The 20,651-nt window shown below is 41.1% G+C and overlaps 1 protein-coding gene across 1 annotated transcript; it reads right to left on the bottom strand.

Annotated features, from left to right (window-relative positions):
* Window positions 1–200: 200 nt before the first annotated feature.
* On the bottom strand, window positions 201–3,734 carry LOC308326923 (LIM/homeobox protein Lhx1-like; the record flags this gene model as incomplete). Its single annotated transcript, XM_080780003.1, has 5 exons — window positions 201–595; window positions 879–1,044; window positions 1,675–1,964; window positions 2,587–2,807; window positions 3,565–3,734. The coding sequence occupies 5 exons, from the start codon at window positions 3,732–3,734 to the stop codon at window positions 201–203; spliced, it is 1,242 nt and encodes a 413-aa protein (XP_080636129.1).
* Window positions 3,735–20,651: the final 16,917 nt, after the last annotated feature.

The raw sequence follows: 20,651 nt of genomic DNA, 5'->3' as shown, positions 1-20,651 counted from the left end.
ATAAATAAACAAATAAATAAATAAATAAACAAACAAACAAACAAATAAATAAATAAATAAATAAATAAATAAATAAATAAATAGCTCTATCAATAAATATTTGAACAATGATACCGTGAAACAAATGAGGGGTTCTTTTGCCTTTTAGAGAATGCAGTTCCATCATGTTCCAATGCTGTCCCATCATCAGACTACATATGTCACCAGACCGTTCCTTCACTCAGTTCTGAAGAAGGCTGTGACAGCTGGTTGGCGTATCCGTTTTCGCTCTGCATGGACAGCGTGGTGAAGGGCGTGCCGGGCCCACACATCTCACTGGAGACGCTGTGCATGGAGCCTGGCCCGCCACTGGGCTCCGGGCTGGGTGAGTCTGCCGGGTGGTGGTGGGATGCGATAATGTCCGAGTAACAGTGCACGTCTCCACCAGGACAGTGGTGCCCGGGATGGTGGTGGTGGTGGTCTATCGCCACTAATGGGGCGCCGGCAGGGACGGACGAGGGCACGAAGCCTAGCTCTGCTGGTGTCTGCGAGGACGGGGGACCACCGTGGTAGTACTCGTAGTTTCCTCCTTGGCCGTAGTATTCATTCTGGTAATCTGCAGTCATTGTTAAGAAAAGAACAACAAGAAAACATCCCAGTTAGGGTTATTTGGAATAAAAGGACATTATTAAAAAGAGGATTAAACTGAAATGGTCCTCTCATAATGGCATCTAGACAGTAGGTCACTGTATTAGTCCACATTATGCAAGTTTATATAATATTCAGTGATAGAAGACTGCTCAAAGTTGTCATTCAATATGACATAATAATAATAATAATAATTGCATTACTATTAGTTAGTTATGAGGTTTATCAATCTAATGAATTGCTTAATATACCTCCATAGTAAGAGAAGTGTCCGTTGGGCAGCAGCTCTCCTGGCTCCAGTCTGTCTCCCAGCGTCCTCATTCTCCTCGGGCTGCGGAAGAACGCGTGTCTCCTGCCCCCCAGAGCGCTCAGCTGCTTCATCCGCCTCTCCTTAGACCTCCGGTTCTGGAACCATACCTGCAGCACGTGACGTACACCAATTAATTTGTGTATTTTCATGTGACCAGTTTTTGAGTGATTGAATACTTTATTAACAGTTTGTATAGAAAGAAGCACAGGAAATAGCCTTCAAATTCAATTAAGGTCTGCTATAGGATTTATAACCCAAGAAAGTGTAGCCCTGCCCCTATAAAGAGGTCAATTCAATTCAAATGAGCTTTATTGGCATGAGAAAACATACGTTTCCATTGCCAAAGCAGGTGTCGAAATATAAGAGAGCCTGTTGAAAATGGGGAATGTGTGTATATATAATATATATACACACATTCCCCATTTTCATATATATATATATATATATATATATATATATATATATATATATATATATATATATATATACACACACACACAGTTGGGGGGGGGGGGTACAGCATTTTGTAAACATCTGTGTCACATTGTGTCGTTATATATGTTATACAGGGTATAAAGCTAAAAGAAAACAAAAAAAGCTTTTACTTGCATGCATGCGTTGACAAACTATAAATCTGTGTGTGTGTGTGTGTGTGTGTGTGTGTGTGTGTGTGTGTGTGTGTGTGTGTGTGTGTGTGTGTGTGTGTGTGTCCTATAGATTAGATGCATTGTGTTTACCTGTATGACTCTCATGTTCAGGCCCGTCTCTTGCGCCAGCTGTTCTCGGATGTGTCTGGTGGGTTTGGGGGTCGCCGTGAACGCAGCCTTCAGCGTCTCCAGCTGCTTGGCCTTGATGGTGGTCCGCGGCCCGCGCCGCTTCCCGCCCACGCTCTGCTCGTCGTTCTCGTTGTTCACGCCCGCCTCCTTGTCGGACGAGTGTCCTCCCAGGGTCTCGGAGTCCTCTTTACCGTCGTCCTCCTGCGGGTCTTGGGAATCTGGAGACATACTGGGGTCACTACACGTCGTGACTGCGATTCGAAAACAAAAGAATAAAATGCCTTTATTTTAGTTTTTGTTGCGAGAGGACTTGTGTAATTAATTGGATGATGTTAATAGGCTAGACTATACTCTCGCCCCGCCCCCTTCTGCTTGTTTGTACAATATCATCATCACCTTTATTTATATACTGGGGATTCGGGAGTAGCCTAGGCCTACATTCAATTGAGGGCAATAAACAATCATTTTCAATGTAGTCCAGGTTACAAATAGGCCTTCAATATACAAATCAAAATACATCCTTTACGCATTACAACATTGTAAAAGTCAGGGTAAATTACAACGGAACTTTAAGCAGAACAAAACAAAAACAACTCAATTGAAACATGCCGGATCGAGCACTCACGGTTAAAAATGATTTGGAGCATTCCTTTGAACTGACCAAATTATGTCAGGGAGCTCAGTTTGTATTGTGTGGAATCGGACGTGCATATTTAGTTGTCAACATGGGCTATATCATTAATGTTTCCAATAATATATATTAGTCTATATTATTATTATCATCATCATTATTAAATAATATTTATACTACATAATAGCATGTGCCTTTCGTCCATCAAGAGAGCTACAATTTAGTCGTTCGTGTCAAATCACCTGCGAGCAGGATGGTGTCTTTGCCGTTGCTGTTGTGGTAGTCCTCTTTACAGACGAACTTGAACTCGTCCAGAATGTACAGCTCCTCTCCGGTGGACAGTTGCTTGTTACACATCACGCAGGTGAAACAGTTGAGGTGAAACACTTTGCTCTTCGCCCTTCGAACCAGGTCGTTGGGTGAAATGCCCTGGGCGCAGCCTCCACACTTTGTACCAAATCTCCTGTGTGGAAAAGACCAACAAAATATAGCCTACGGTTACACGGCAGGAAAACAAAACGACTGTTATTTGTCTTTATTGGCATTGGCCAATTATAGGTTGTTGTTGTTGAGTAGCCTAATAAATGCAATACATTATTCTACACGTGTTCTTTTGAATTGCTATTACAGGCCTATCCCTCTCTGAGATAACAAGTGCATGGCCGAGTCTTTTCTTTTCTTTTTCTATTGCCAGCTGCAACGGTTTATTTGAATTTGAATATTCATAACAGCGATGCATGCCTTGTGTTCTATGATTTGATATGAGGGATTCAAAGCGACTTATTATTCAAATCCACTTATCACATTTTCACTCGACCTTCGGCGGCAAATAGCCGGCTCTGCAGCGTCTGATTGAACTTAAGGCGGTAGGCGGTACACAATTCTCAAACAAATAGCCTTGGCTTATGTCCTTGCGGCTTTCTAGGTTGACAGTCCTACGGTGTAAACAAAGGACAATTTAGCGGAATCAATCACATTTAAATTAAGCCATAATAGGCTATAGGCCCAGCACCAACGTTTTTATATTTTCGTTTTAATTGCTCTGATAGTGATATAGGTAACCATTCCAGCCACCACAAATATTCAAGGGTTTATGCTAGCTTAATGAGCTTTAATTATTATTATTATTTTTAAATTGCACTGTGCTTAACAACAGACAAGCAAGAAATACACCAACATTACATTTTACACAAGTGTAGGTTCGATCGTCGGGTCCTTACCTAAAGAAGTCGTTCTTACAGTATAATCTCCCTTCTCGTGAAAAACACTTCTCTGTCAAATTGCATTTACAATCACAGCACTGAACACACTTGATGTGCCACGGACTGTCCAGAACTTTGAACAAAAACCTATCAAGAATAGGCCTCTCGCAGCCAGCACAGTGAACCATTGTTTGGAAAATGTCCAGCCAGTGTGTGTTGGTTGTATTTATGTTAGTCTCAGCGTGGCGCTTCCTCCCCAGTGTGCTGCAGGTCTTCAACACTTGCTTGAGTCTTTCTTGTATGATCCGGAAATTAGTATTCAATCCAAATTAATCTGGCAAGAATTATACCATGATCCGTGAGATTATGTATTGCTCTTCTGGTCCACAAGACAACCATCCATGTTTGATCAAGAGCCCCGAACGATGGCTTAACTGCTGAACAAACAGGAATGACATTTCTGAATCAAAATGACAAACTTATAGGTCCCATGATCCAAGAAGAATGATGTGTAAAATGTATCAATACGCCGTATCAATAAGAAGGGGAAAAAAACGGGTTTGCATGAGTTCACCGCCGAGAAATATAGGCTATAATAAATTAGTGTTTTCTAAAAAAGAAAAAGAAAAGAAAAATCATGTAAATACAGTCGGCGTGTGTCACATTTCCCGGCGATGAGCTACAGTCAGTGTCTAAGCGCCAACAGCACAATATGAGACCTCTGGGCGGCTGGGTGTGCGCCTGCCTATTCAGACCCCGTGACGTCATCTCCCATCAAACCCTATCAGCAGCCAGCCTGCCACTCTCCTCCGCACATACACGGAGCATCATCAGAGAGTCTGTCTGTCTGCTATGCATGCATGGATAATATACAGTATACTATACCACTGTTACTCAACGTCTGGTGGCCCTGGTGTCCAAATGGACAGGTCTATAGTGGACAAATGGCAATATTTGTAATATTTGGGGCAGCGTGGTAGCCTAATAATAGCCAGGATTTACATTTTGGGTGCATATATGGGCAAGATTTCGACCCATTTACATTCTCTCTTTTTATGTGAGAGGATCCCTAGCCCTATATAGTATATACGATCACAAATAACAAGCTAATATACACATTTATTATCACAATTTAGTTTTATTCATTTCTGCACACAATGTATTTTCCGGTAGATTTGCATCGAAAGCCATTTATATCGATATTTATTTATGTATTTATTTGTTTTTATTTGTGATACATTTAGATATAGATAAATGTCATCCATTATAATTTCCATTCAACGCCTGAGTGTTCATCCTGTTTTGGCATCTTGTTCAGGCTAACAATTAGCCTATATATCTATAGTTAAAATAACGACATCATGAAAAGGCTGGGCCTGCCCTGGGTGGGTATAGACCTATACTGTAGGCCTCTATATGTTGTTGCTTATTGAACGTGCAAACAACGCTTAACGATAGACTATAGACTATCTCTGACTATATAGCTCCCTTTTAAATTGCACAAACATGAACTGTGTGTGTGTGTGTGTGTGTGTGTGTGTGTGTGTGTGTGTGCGCGTGCGCAAATGGAAGCAATATGTGCATGTCTGCATTGTGACAGGCAGCTGTTGATTTAGAATGAGCAGCCAGGTGAGGTGCTGCAAACGAAATGACGCTCTAGTCTAGTCTATTCCACCACGCAACACTGCAAAATCCAGAGTGTCGACTCAATTTAACTGAGACTTAAATGAACCCGCGGTCCAGGCTATATAGACTAGGCTACTCTCACAAATTAAAACACAGGGAGGGCATGGCTGCAGTGGCAAACAGTGGTATATGGCCCATGCACACAATGTTAATGATATAGCTTAGTATAAGCTGCCTGTTTTCGAATCTGCCGTTGGCGTTTTGAGATAAAAAATGACAACAATAAAATATGCTAGCTAGGCCTATACTACTTATAGACTATAGGCAACTAATAATTTATTTAAGCAGGAATATTGCGAAAATGAGAATTGTAGCCTATAGCTATATACGGGTAAAAATCTTTCCTTGAAAGCTTTTGGGGTTTTGCGCATGTGAATAAAACTGAATCAGTGACAGATGATAAATGGTCAGGATTTGATTTTCGGGACGTGGGAAGAGAATGGCTATAGGGAACACATGAAAACAGGCTTTTCACATATAGATTAATGTTGCCCCAACATTATTTTTCATTACGTGTGAAAGGACAAGGATCACTAATGATTATACCATCTAGCGATATATGCGCTCCCTTAAAGATGGTATCGTGCCCTGGTTGGTGCACACTGGGGACATTCGGCTTGGCTGGAAACGTAGATAGCGGCTTTTGCTACACAGGCTCCCAGCTCTGTGGGCCCCCGATAGCTGTTACCCGGGGAAATCTAAACAATCAGTTGTGCAAGATGAAACATAAAAGAAAGTGTTGCGATATCTTCAAACCTGAATAATTTGAGATGTTTCAAGACTTTTTATTTTATTTATAGGCCTATATATCTTCTATAAGTGCTGGCAATATAGGCTCAGAAATAGTTCACATGGGCCTAAATATTATAAAAGCTGTGTGCACGAGCTACCATTTTGGTGTTTTTTGGACTATTTGCCCTTACAGACATAATTGTGTATAGCCTAATAATGCAGGATAATATAGCCCGACTATAGTTGATGTAAAAATGGCAAACGCCTGTGTGTGCATGCACTGCAAACAGGCGTGGGGACACATGCGGGCTATAGCCTACACTGCACTCATATTGGCCTATAGGTGCAGATTGAACGAATTAACTGATTAATTAATTAATGAGGCAAATAACGTTCAGACCAGCAAGAAGCATTGAGCTTTATATTGGACCACATAATAGGCTATTTTATTTAATATGTTCTGTGAAATTAGTTTACAAATAGTGTGGACTCATGATCCATATAAACAGCAGTTGCAGGTTGGAATGTATTATTCAATGGCGTTAATGTGTATAATCGCGTATAGTATATCACACTCATTCTTTCAGTCATGAGACAAATGTTGTTATATAGCTCAGTTGCAGGAAGGATACATATTTAACTGATGACGTCACATATTAATCAATCCCACTTGCTCAGTGTCAGTCAGTCAAAAATGTTCCATTGCTGCCACGTGTTGTCTGGGTGATGAGCAAAGCAGAAATATAGGCTATTTATGTCATTATCAGGAAGATGATGATGATCCTGGGTGAGTCTATATATTCTGTAATCTGGTAGTTCTCAACCAGTGGTCCTTGAAGGGGTTCCAGGTGGTATAGGAGAGACAACATGAAAACATTGATCAAAATAACAATTCTTCTATATAGCCTATATCATTCTGTAATTGTGTAGACTTCTTCTTATACATGAATTTAGTAATGCAGATGCGTTTAACAATAATGTTCAGGGAGCATAATTGGTTACCAATTAACTCTCCATAACTTCGCTGGGGAATGGTACCAACATCAATACAGCATGGACAGTGGACATATTCTTAGTTTTGGGTCTGAGAGGCTAAATGTCATCAAATGTGGTCCCGTGGCTCAAATGCAGTTGAAAACCATGCATGCACTGCTGTAGTCACAACTTCACAAGCTATAGGGTGGCTCTGTCTGAAGGCAGAATATACTGTAGGTCTCTCACTTGTCTTGAGATGATCCTCCACAGCCCTGGCTGCATAAACACATGCTGGTGCAGGAGATGCATTGAAGTGGTATAGCCCAGGCCATGGCGCCGCAACCCGGTCTCACCCAAAGACGGCGAAATATCACGGATTGCGTGTATATGCACGTATATGGCAATCCGTGTATATATAGGCTACTTTATTTCTGTGGGCGCCGACAGGATGCAGCCATAGTGTTCTTATACATCTGAACTAATTTCATCATTTGATGTCAGTGCTGCCTCGTTTGGGATGATGGGGTGAGCTACAATCCCAATATGAGATTTAATTATGTAGGCCTACAATTTATCTACACATTATATGCCATATGTGTTTGTTAGCAACGTTTTGCTCCATTTCAACATTTACAATCTATATTTCACCTCAGTTGTTCCTGTTCCACAGGGACACTCTTTAAAATGTAGTTCTCAATTCATTTCATTTCATTTGGTTTATTTTCTCTCATATTATAAAAATACAAATACATTTTTCAATTATTGTTATGTATAGGCCTAAATTGAAGCATTAATGAGTACATGAGTTGACCATGTATGTAGGCTACTGTATACATGTATGGAGAGAGAAAGTGGAGGGATAGAAAGACTGTCCGTACATGTCTGTACATGTTTTCTACCACAATCCCATTTGCTGACCAAAATTATTTTTGAGGTTTTTGCACCATAGTGATCCAAAATCTCTTTAGTCTAGTGCACGTGGATATACCATGAAACATGCAGTCTTTCAGCACCATGGACAGTGCCATGTTTAAAATGAAACCATTTCATTTTTGAATAGGTCTTCTAAAACTGACAGTTAATTTTTACCAACACAACAAGTAAGAACAATATAATCCTGTTGGACAAGAAGGATGAATTAACTCTTTCTGGCACTATTCTTTGACTGTGGTGTCTTTTTTTGTGTCGCATTTTTGTTAACTTCAGATTCCTATTTGAATTAGCAGGAAGCTGCTGTCAGGGAGAAAGACAATGAGGGAAAGAATAAAAGTTAGAATGTGTGTAAATTTAAGTGTAATCAAGGCACAAACGTGTGTGTGAGAGAGTTCTTGAGCATGCTGTTCCAAAGACAGCTGTATTCAGCTAAAGCTCAATTACTTGCAGGAGCCAGGGACTGGTCTTTTCTTTCTGTAGTCCCTCCGCTCCAACTCTTTTCCACTCTACACCAAATCTTTGTTGAAAATAGAGTCACAATGTAATGGCAAAACGCTGATCTAAACCACTGTTTCACCCATAATCGTGGACCAAGTTTTATGGGTTGTGAGTGAATACGCCTTTATTTTGTGCATGCTTCCTATACATGTTGTTTTTTATATTATTATTTCAAAAGATTTATAAAGAAAACGCCAAATTCCCCAATTCTTCAAAAGTTAAAAAAATAAAAATAAATAAAGGGAATAATCCATTAATTAGAGGGGGAAAATACTTTTAAGTAGTGAAAATAGCAGATCTACAAGCTCATTGTGAATTATTTTCACTAGTTTGGGTCCCGGGGAGACTAGTTTGGGTCTCGAGCTAAAATGTTTGGGAACCACTGATCTAAAAAGTTTCTGCAGAGGGACTTTACCCATGCATATATGCACAATGACATGAGCACACATGACCCAAAGTGAGTTTGAATAGAAATAGGCCTACAACAATGTGCAAACACATCATCAAGATTTGTGAACTGTTGTGACTAGCTAATGGAATACAACCACCCTAATATCTGTACCAAGACCGCTATAGTCCTACTGCAGATGTAAACAGAGCTGCTACCTTTAAACACATCTTAAATCTGAGGTTTTTTGTATGCTATTTAAATAGTCTTGAGAAGAAATGTTGCTATTTGTCCCAAAAAAGAAAATGCTGCTATTTGTTAAAAAAAAGATCTATAACCTGTATAACATGTACATAACGACACAATGTGACATAGCTTCAAAAGCTGTACCCCCTCCAACTGTATACTTTCCCCATTTTCAACTGTTTTTATTATTATTTTGACACTTGCTTTGGCAATGTATAAGTATAAGTTTTCTCATGCAAATAAAGCTCCTTTGAATTGAATTGAATTGACAGAAGCCAGTCAACACTTTCAACACAAGCCAAGAAAGGTGAGGGAGCAAGACTGCAATCCACTCATCTGAAGTTGTTAAATCAACAAACACATAATTGACCCATTTAGATGCGAGGTCGACTTCAAAAGCCTTCAAGTCAGTATAGTTCTCAAACCTTTTCATGGCAAAGACCCCCAAATTGATTTTTGGCCGCGGACTGAACATTTATAGTGCCAGGACCCCCATGCCGAAGATTAGATTTGTGTTAAAGAAAATGCAATCTTTCAACACTTGTTGTTCAAAAATGTCAGATGTTTACAACTTGCAGCGTGGCACGAAGTGACTCGCTGTGAGTTTGTACTGTATATCTGCTTTTCTCAATAGCCAACACTAAATCTAAAACGACACAGATGCTTTCCTGCTTTTAATGCATTAAAGCATCTCCACACTAGCTAAATCATGTAATACCAGGTATACCAAAAGAGGGTCCAGGAAAGGATCATCTCAGATCCTGAGTGTGTGTTGTGCTGGATGAGAGGCTCCATCTGGGTCTGCGTCTCATCATGAGAGGTGTTGATTAGCAGACTGGCCCAGTGTGCTGGCCCCCAGCACCACTCCAACACACAAGAGGTCTCAGCAGCTCTGGAATCTGGCAGGGTGCACACTGTTTGCTTTGGACTGAAAAAGCATGTCATTAGTCTGTGTTAATTGCTGCTAATTGGCCCTAATGAGATGAATAGGCAACCCACTGGGACCATTCATACAAATAATTTGCAGAAAACAAAAATTAATTACAAGATGCTAATTAAAGACAATTAAAGCTGATTAAGCAATGATGATGGAATGTGAAAGTTATATAGGGAGCAAAATACATGACATAAAGTGGCAAATAAAGCTAGAAGCTCCTCCACACTGTGAAACAGAATGACCTACTCCTTATTCAAATCACACACTCTTAATGCAGTTAAACGGATCACCCATGTGGTTTGTAACAAAGACTGTGTTGAAGACTTACTTAAGGAAACCAATGGCAACATGGCTGAATACTCATGAACAGCATCCATCCATCCATCTTCAACCGCTTATCCGTAGTCGGGTCGCGGGGGCAACAGCTCCACCAGAGTGCTCCAGACTTCCCTCTCCAGAGCAACATTATTTCATAGTTAGTTCATAAACAGCAGTTTAACCGAAAAAAGGTAACAAAACAATCTTTTAGACGGTAGACCACCAAACATTTTCACACAAAAACGCTAAGTCCAACGCTATTGTATGTACCCCTGTAGCTATAAGCACGCCATGTAAAATCAAGAAATGCACACTGCAAAACTGACGTGAGTTGTTTTCTTGAGGCTTTTGTGTTTGATAGGTTTCAGCAGATAACTGTTCCTTGTGGAAGCTCCCTATAAACTCCAATTATTATAGTGAAACGTCAAGTATTCTCATAGAAAACATTTACGTCTAATAATTCCGGTACTTCATAATGTTCATTTCACAGGACTCAGTGATGAATGATAAGAATATTGTTTGTGTCTCTGCTCTATGTTGTGTCACCCACAAATAACTAGTACTTTTTATGCATGTGTTGAAAAATAATAAGTGTTGAAACATAAGCCTTGTGAAAGTGAGTCCCAGCATTGACTTCTTTCTTTGCCTTCTTCACGTTGGTGCAGAATGTATAATCCCATCATGGTGTGCTTGAGTCTCTATCTAATAATATAACTAATCTGACTAAACACTATCCAAGTTAGTTAGGTTAGTTAGGTGAAAAATCATTTAAACACGTAAAGTCACCTGACCACATTCATAAAGGATCTATAGGTTCCCCTTGTTTTCGCTGAGTCTACATTAAATATCTTCTTGAATGTTCCACCCAGAATAGGGATGTTGGAATTCATGTTGTTAAATTAACAAACAACAGCCCAGGATTGATTTTTGACTGTTGCACTAATAACTAGTACATTTGTATCTATGTGCTTATATGCTTAGTTTACATTATATGTCTATTATACACGAAGTGAAAATTACACCAGCTATTTTGGCATATAACTAGAAACAATGTCAAGCTGAGTTTTAACCATGGCTTCCTAATACACCTGCCACCTGCACCTCTTGTCCTCTGAGGAAAACTACCCTGAAGGCCTTTGAGAAATGACGTACTTCAGCAATTTTCGGAGTGGAGAAAATGGAACAGCTCAACAACTCTTACATGGCACGGCATTTTGAGCACTCAGCATAAACACATAGCCCCATTATAATCTTTGAATAATGTGTATATTTCTCTAACGGCAATATCCAGTTGGCAGACACAATGCAAGACAAAGCAATTATAAAGGTAAAGGACCTTTGACCTTTTGCATTTTAAACCTTTATTGGACACCTTTAAAGCAACTTAGAGGTGCAATGAGCTTCAGTTCCTGTTACTTGATGAAGAGATTACAGATTAGTTTTCCTTAACTTGTTTATTTATTTACATATCGACACACATGCAAATTTCTAGCCTATAGCAAGCAGTACACAGTTGAACCATTTACTGAGGTGCTAGTCTCGCGGTGCCAGACTGTTGCCTCTCGCAATTTTCAAATATCATTCGGAGATTGTGGAATAGTTGTCTGGCTATACGCGAGACTACTGAGGTGCAGGAATTCAGAGCTCTCGCCATTCCCTGAGCAGGGGTCAGTGCAGGGCGGAACCCGTCATTGACCGAGCCAAAAGCCACAAAGAGGAGAGACTTAACTGTAATCCATATTGACCACTTCTCCCTTCATCTACCAATTCATACGGATTTGTCTCATCCAATGACTTGCCTTCATCAGCCCTGTGTTAATTCACATCACTGATAGCTTTGACTGCCACTGTGATCATTAGAGCTGTGCCAAAACTGACAGGGAGGGAGAGGGGCAAACAAACATTAATATTGCAAAGCCACCCAGAGAGAGAGTAGACTACATTAGGTTAATGTAGCACTCCCCAGCGGCTAATCAAACAGCCATTGTGGATGGGAGGAAATCAATCCAAAAGATCATGATCATTTTGCAATGGAAATAGATAACAGTTTGAGAAAACAACACAGATTAATTAACTGTACCTGGATGACCTGGTCAGTTTCTTTCTGCACAGTATTACAGTAAGCTGTTAAAAGAAACGATAGCATGTAAAGACAACGGCGAGAGAAACATGCCAGGATTATCATAAAAGGTGTTTTGACTGCAGTGCCACTGTGTTCGCGTACGTGATGATGACTGCAGACAGATTATTATGAAGAGGGAAGGGATGGAACGGAGAGGAGCATATCGAGGAACCAACCCCACAAAGGAAGAGAGAGTGCTGTGCCTGAGGGCCAGGAGGGGCCATGCGGTGAGAGGACCCTGGGGACAGAGTGCCTGGAGCCCTGGTGATGATGGTGATTGATGCAGCCACAATTCAGACACCCCAGACGCTCCAGCAAATTAAAAGGCTATTTTGTAAAGTTGTAAAGGAGAAGAATGGCAGGGGGTGGGGGGGGGGGGGAGGGGGAGTAGCCCCCTGCCTCTCTTTGTCACACATCAGCATGTGTTTGGTTCCTTTTAGAGTCATCCATCCCTTGGGGAAAAGAGCTGTTATAAGCCTTTCACTCTCTTTGGTGCCAGCAACATCTACTGCCTCAGTGCATGCGTATAGCTACTGTATGCATGCTTGCGTGCGTGCGTGTGTGTGTGTGTGTGTGTGTGTGTGTGCGTACATGTGTGTGTGTGTGTATGTTGATGGGTTGGATATGTTACCCAACACCAGTGAGACATTGTATGCCAATGTACAGTATGATATACAGTATAGTGTGCCTAGATAAAGGTACAGAAACAAATATTGATGAACGATCAGAAACAATATGCATAATCTTATCGGTCTAACACGCACGCACGCACGCACGCACGCACACAGACTCGACAGACAGGAGGCATTGTAGCATCTGCAGCTACAAAGCAGAGTCTAGTACCTTATCTGTACATAATTTACAAATCATTTATCTTCAATTTGAATTTAATTGACCTGAAGTGACCTGAGGATGCACCCTGGCTGTGCCTGGGCGAGCATCGTGCCTGGGTGCCTGTGTGTGCGTGCGTACGTGCGTGCGTGTGTGCCTGTGTGTGCCTGTGTGTGCCTGTGTGTGCGTGGCGTGCGTACGTGCGTGCGTGTGTGCATGTGTGGGAGAGGAGATAGAGAGACAGCCTGCGTCAGGCCAGGATGGGTAGCCCTCAGGGAGGACAATCACACAGCAGAGGTCAAACCAGTGTCAAGTGGGAAGTGAGGCCATATGAGCTGGCCTGGCCCATGCTTTGTGTTCTTCAATGCAGCTGCAGCTGAATACCAGGGGTGTGGTTTGGGGGCGTTGGAGGAACGACAGCATGCTTGTTTGCGAATTTGGGGAGCTCAGGGGCATGTGTTGAGTTGACTGGCTTGGAGGAGAAGGGGACCGTCGAGTCCTCCCGCGCACATGACATGTGCCAAGTCTCTCACAGGCCGTCCTATAGCTGTTTCCACACCCCGCCAGTACTTTTGCTTTGGTAAAGCGGACTATATTTCAATCGCTCTTAATTCGTTCGAAATGAAAGTGTACACCGCAGCTTTATTTGGACCGATGTCATGAATAGTCGAGTGAGAAGAATTGTGCTGTTTACTTTTCTAGGTAGTTCACCTTTCACCTAGTAGGCCCTATGTGTAATGGAGACCAATGTTCTTTTGCTTAATTAGTAATTCTCCTCACCTGGTAGCTTCACTAGGGTAGTTATGAGGTGATTAGTTTGGTCAGAGTCAGTTCAGTTCAAGCCAGCACACTGTCAAGAGCTCACTCACTACATGTTGAGTTAACCCTTTCTATCAGGCCTTGGACAGGATAAGTCTGTAAGTTTGTGTGTTTTTTGTTAAACTTCTTGGCTCTTAAAGCAATTTACATGTTCTTTTTGTAATCTTGTATGATGCATACAATAACTATGTTTGGTTTATTATGTTACAGTATATGACACCAATGTTGTGTTTCTATTTTTTCTGTATTGCAGTTTTACAATGTATTCTTCACTAAAGAACCCAAACCAAGTCACTGCCTTTGGAGCTTTATTGGGAACCTTGTTAGCTGTCTGCCAAGCCATACACAATGTACACCAACGTATAGTAAGGGCAGAACAAGAATCAACAACAATCTGGGGAATATGCAAATTCTCAAATGAAGAAAGAACCTGGAAAATCTGGTGCTGTAAAAACAAATAAATTCACCTTCTCATCATGGAGTACAAACAGATTATTATCTTTCTCCATGCGACTTTTGAAGCCTGCCCTGATTTATGTTTTGAGTTTTTTAGGTCTATAAAAGGTCTATTCTACAAGCTCATTTATAGCTTGTAGATCTGCTATTTTAGGAACACCACTAAGTCTAACTAAGTCTAAATGAAGCATTATATTATGCTCTCAGTCAGGGGAGGTACCTGCATATAATATGGCTCAGACTGGAGTGCAAGGGCCTGATTCTCAGACGCAGCATGCAGCCACGGGTGAGGTATAATCAGGCCTACTGCAGTAGGGTCACGACTCTTGCTTGAATGATTTGACTGGCCTGCAGCGGCTTATCATCTGCTCCCACACTGCCCAGCCCCTCTGGTGAATGCAGACAACAGGGAGGGAGGCCACTGTATGAATCGATCTGCGCTTGCACAGATATGTCGTGCTCAGGGGTCACCAAGGCTGGATAATGTGTACTTTGACAAGCCAATAACAAAATATTAGCCAAACTGCTTAACAGAGAGAGAGAGAGGGGGGGTTAGAAGAAAGCAAACACACACGCATACACACACGCGTGCGTACACATGCGCACACACACACACACACACACACACACACACACACACACACACACACACACACACACACACACACACACACACACACACACACACGCTATATGCATGCATGAAAGGATGGATGCACGCACAGACACGCAGACCACACACACACACACACACACAAACACACACACACACACACACGCTACAGTATATGCATGCATGAAAGGATGGATGCACGCACAGACACGCAGACCACACGCACACTCCACAAATGTGCACACACACACACACACACACACACACACACACACACACACACACGCTACATGCATGCATGAAAGGATGGATGCACACACAGACACACAGTGACCCACCCCTCACCCCACCCCAACTTACACAGTCTGACTCCTGTGGTGGGTCTGTCAATCCCTGATCTCCGAATTGTATGCAAGGAGGGGAGTCACGGAGGCTACATTAGAATAAGAGCGGCCGGCAGAGGAGCCAAAGACAGACTGTGTCCTTAATGCTGCCGCCCACCCTTGTGTGTCTTCAGCTGGGCCTTCTCACCCTTTCATCCCCAGCAGCTCTGTGGGACTGCGGCCTCGTCCCAAAAGCACTAAACAGATGGGCGCCTCACAAAGGGCTCCCCATTCTCGGCAAGCTGGTGTCTTACATGGCTGATTACATCTACAGAATTGATACAGTGGCTCATGGGCATTTCATGTAATAATGGGTATAGGGCAAGAGAACAACAACAGCATACGATGATATGGTTTTTCCGGAGGTAGAAAATTATAGGAAAGTAATTGATACACTACCGCGAGACCATTCAGAATCCTAACCATGAGCAACCTATAGCTGGTGACCCTATTTTAGGCATGTCCTTATAGGTGAACATTTTCAAAACATTTTCTTTAAATACCAGATACCAAATACCAGAGATGTCAAAATCTTCAAAGTTTTCAAAAAACTGAAAATATGTTATTTATCATTCGACAAATGATGTATGGCTTAATCACTTGAACCCTAGTGTCCTTTTTTGGGAAATAATAGCGACCCTATGAATTGATCCCTGGGGGACCCCAGTCAAATAATTATATATAGGGTTTATGTGGTGAAGTGGTTAAATGACAGATTGGAATTTGGATGAATATCACACATTTATTCACAGATTAATTCAAAACAAGATATAATGACATGAAAGACGCCTGTGTTAAAAAAAGGAATGTGTGTCTGTGTTTACCAATATTGCTATGTACGTTGAAAGGTTGTAGCCTGGAAACCAGACAAATCTGCCACAGCTACAAAAAAATTCCCCTGGGCAAATTGGTCTGGCGCTCCTTACATTTCGTTCACCCCAGAGTTGTGGGTGACCAATCAGAGCCCACTATTTAAAGTGGGCCCAATGCTGGGACGTTTGGATCTGTTTATTTGCCCCTTGGAAATGAATCTTCCACGACGAAGTTCCAGACTACGCATGGACAGTGATATCAGTCTGGCCATGCCAGGCTAGAAAGGTTGCTGTAACTTGCATGCATGAGGAAATAGATGTTTTTTTTTTTTTGTGCACATAGTTGAAAACAATGTCATGTTCACAGAGCCTCTCCTCTGCAAAGCCAGCAGACTGACGATTGTATCTGCAAAGCATCAGCTGATAGAGGTTATTGACAGGAAGCTCAATGCATCAAAAGGCATGCATGAACACAGAAAGACTGACTGATAGAGTAACTACATCATTCCTGTGTACAGTATGTATGTATGTATGTATGTATAACTGTATATGTATGAATGTACATAGATATATTCTGTTTGTTCACTGACGTATGTTATTTGTACAGATGCTACGTTAGATGTTTACCTAGTATAGCAGCTATAGATACTATAGCTGCATTGTGGCTGTTAATTGTTTTCTTGGCACTCTTTACTTGACTGCATGCTTACGCTGTCGTTGACTAGAGCATATAATAATTAACTAATTCATCTCAACAATACTGCACGCTTCTTACAGTATATGTTAATGGCCTTTTATAGCCATTCCGCAGCATTCCCTTTATTGATTATCCTCTCATTCTCACCATGACCACAGAAAGGATTGTTATATAAGTTTGTGTGCACATTGCCCCGGCGTGTATAGATACAAACCCATACGTCCATCATGGCATGCAAATCTGAGCCAATCTGTGCAAAAATAAGACAGAGAGGCAGAGAGGCGGACATGAATACAGGCCTGCTGCTGCGAGCCTATCCTCATTTTTTATCGACGTAAAAAAACAAGCTGGGTTTCTTATCAGCACCTATGTCCTTTACTCCCTCCCAGACTGCCCTCCCATCCCTGTCTGGCCTCCCAGATATGCTAATCACTATGTAAGAATATCCTGTTGGATAATTACCATACATTACCCTGTGCTCATCTCCGGATTAATTCTTCGTGTGCATAATCGCATTTGTGGCTTCTTTTTCGAGCCTGGTGTGAAAGGTGGAATGCGGTAAATATACAATTTATCATTGATCGAATATCGTGGTGTTGTATGGAATGTGTTAGCAGTTCTTAGCTCCAGGATATTGTCTGCAGACGGAGATGGCTGATTGAAGAGGATTATCTCTCCAGCCATAAGCTGCCCAGACTGCTGGATGGTAGACAGCTATAGTGCCACCACCAAAAGGCTGGTTTAAACAGAAGAACCCCCCCAGCATTATCCTATTGATTCCATGTGCTTATGTATACACATTCATTTGTTTTAATTCTAATTTGTTTAATATCTTCCAGTGTAGACCTTGAATATGCACCAATCAATAAGAGATCAAAACTGACATAATGTATAGGCAAAATTACAGATATTTAGCAGACACTCTTATTGAAGTGCAAGGCTGAAGATTATTATTATTTATTTTTTCTGTCTTTGTTTTGTATATACTTTTATATCTTGTTCTGTCCATACATGATTACAGAGAGCATGGACAAGACATGGTCTGAGAGGGCACGGAAGCAAGCAACCAGGTAGAGAACAAGCACAATCGTGGCTGTGACGGTTGAAAGCAGCAGAAAAAATGAATACACCTGTAATATTGTTTGGAATGTCACCTCACATAATGGAATGTCACAGCCAGGACAGGCTACAGTGGAGATTCTCCCCCGTGATGGCACAGGGTCACCCATCCCATTCCCCAGCCCTCCTCCCTCCCTCCCTCCCTGCTAAACAAGCCATTGTTGGTTATAAATGACATTTTGTTTCAGAATATCATAACACCTTTACAGTACCAGCGACCCTTCACCTCTCTTTTGTACTCAGTATACAGTATGGTAACAGTGGATGTGTTCCTGTTATGAATGCACATAACAACAGGCCATTTTGTGATTCCACTGATCCGAAGCCCATTCATTTTCCCATAGAGATTTCCAAAAATATTAGGCGGGAACCAAGGCGGGAACCAAGCTATCCAGGGTCCTGGTGAATTATAAATTTATGATAATAAAAACCCTTTATTTTGCACTTTAATTTTTTTTTCAAATTAAAAATAAAGATCGAATCATTTCCATAAATAAATAATAAGAAGAAGTACGGAAAATAGGAGATCTACAAGTTTGTGAGCTTGTAGATCTGCTATTTTCACTAGTTTGGGTCCCGCAGGCAAACGTCTCATCTTTTGGGTGTTGACTCTTGAGCTATAAGAAAATCACACTCGTGTGAAGTGAGCGGCGCTCTTATCATCATACATCATCATTCATCATCTGTGCTCATGCAGCCAATCAAATCATCATATTCCGCGGTACACAGACACACAAAGCTGGGCATATATATAGGCCCCTCAAAAAAACAAACAAAAACAAAACAAAAACCACTGTAAATTCCATTTTAACCCATATGATATATACAGCGCTTTGTCCTAAAATTAGCCATTGTCACATTTGCCATTGACAAGGATAATTTACATTATGTCATATGTGTCTGAGCAAATCACAGTCTTTGATGATGTACATGATAAGTGCGCCCCTCACTTCACACGGGTGTGATTATATATATATATATATTTTTTTTTAAATTATTATAATTATTATTAATTATTATTAACATACAGCGCATGGGCTCCCTGTTGAAACAAGTCATCACTTATTGTTTTATTTTGCTTTGACTGAATTCTCTTTGTTTGACCACAGTTTGTTCAGTTAAAACAAAGATTTTCTCTATAGTTGCTATTATCGGTATTTATTTTAAGTAGCCTATCTTTTTATTATTATTATTATTATTATTATTATTATTATTATTATTATTATTATTATTATTATTAAGACTGGAAACCAGACGAATCTGACAGTGCTCAAAATAATTAAATAAAACAGACCATTAAATTATACGCAAAATACGTAGCTTACCGTAGTTATTTTCTAGACTTGGGAGTAATTAAGGCAAGCGCGCCCGACATATGCGCGCCCCCTCCCCCCCCCCCCTCCCCCCCGTCCACACCACACACCTGCGCGACAGAGACAGGCTGACTCTCTCAAATATTTAAGTAAAAATAATGAATTAAACAACTCTACTCATAATATAACATTGTACAGTTGCAAGTGTTGTCAGGTAGACATAGCACGTTGGCTATACATACATGTGTGACGAAAAAGAGAATGTAATACCTCACAAACGAAATTGGTCATTTTATTTCCCACTGATTGGATTGACTCCAGGTGAGTTAGCTAGCTGCTCTGTACACAGGTAGCCCTCTAGCCTAGCCTGCAGCTCGCATAGCGTAAACAATAACATTAGCTCGCATAGCGTAAACAATAACACGTAGGCCTATGCAATAAGGGCTTAATTGTGTCTAATTTAATTTTACTTGTTAAGAACAAATATTGGGGAGGTGAAGTGAAGTGTCTGTATTTTGAACTGAACTCGGTGAGCTGTGTTTGTGATGCATCTTATTAATGCAGGGCTATTAGCCTAAAGCTCATAAAGTGTGCGTGTGTGTGTGTGTGTGTGTGTGTGTGTGTGTCTGTGTCAAACATTTACTTGCTCATTTGAGAAATGTAATAATTCCAGGAGTTCTAGAGGCCTACAGTATTATTATTAATACTTACATCTTTCCCATTGCCTATTGTTTTCTTGTAGCTGCGTGTGTGTGTGTGTGGCCTAGGCCTACTTGTGAGGGTATAGTGAGGACCTTTTCTGGTCCTCGAGAGAAATGTATTATTCACAAGCGAATACTTTTTATTGGTTTAATATTTATACAATTTCTGTCTTTCGTCTTTTTTTCTTTCTTTCACTATAGGCTTATTTATGGTGCCCTTTTCCAACATACCTATACATGGGTACAAGAGCCAATGTGATGAGTCCAGATGACAACATTGCAGAGTTTGACATCCTGGCATGGGTATTGTGTCTAATTTAATTTTACTTGTTAAGAACAAATATTGGGGAGGTGAAGTGAAGTGTCTGTATTTTGAACTGAACTCAGTGAGCTGTGTTTGTGATGCATTACAGGTGCTCCTGACCAGAGTTGTGTCAGCTTTTGCATCTGTATGGGATGCCTACTGGCTACCACGGATGAGTGGGAAGATGGTGGTCAGGAGAATGAGGCTGGTCGGTTGCAGGAG

This window comes from Protomyctophum bolini, assembly GCF_963924005.1.
Source record: "Protomyctophum bolini genome assembly, chromosome: 13".
NCBI classification, from domain to species: domain Eukaryota; kingdom Metazoa; phylum Chordata; class Actinopteri; order Myctophiformes; family Myctophidae; genus Protomyctophum; species Protomyctophum bolini.
The sequence above is the reverse complement of the archived record's forward strand: the minus strand, read 5'-3'. Positions and strand labels throughout refer to the sequence as shown.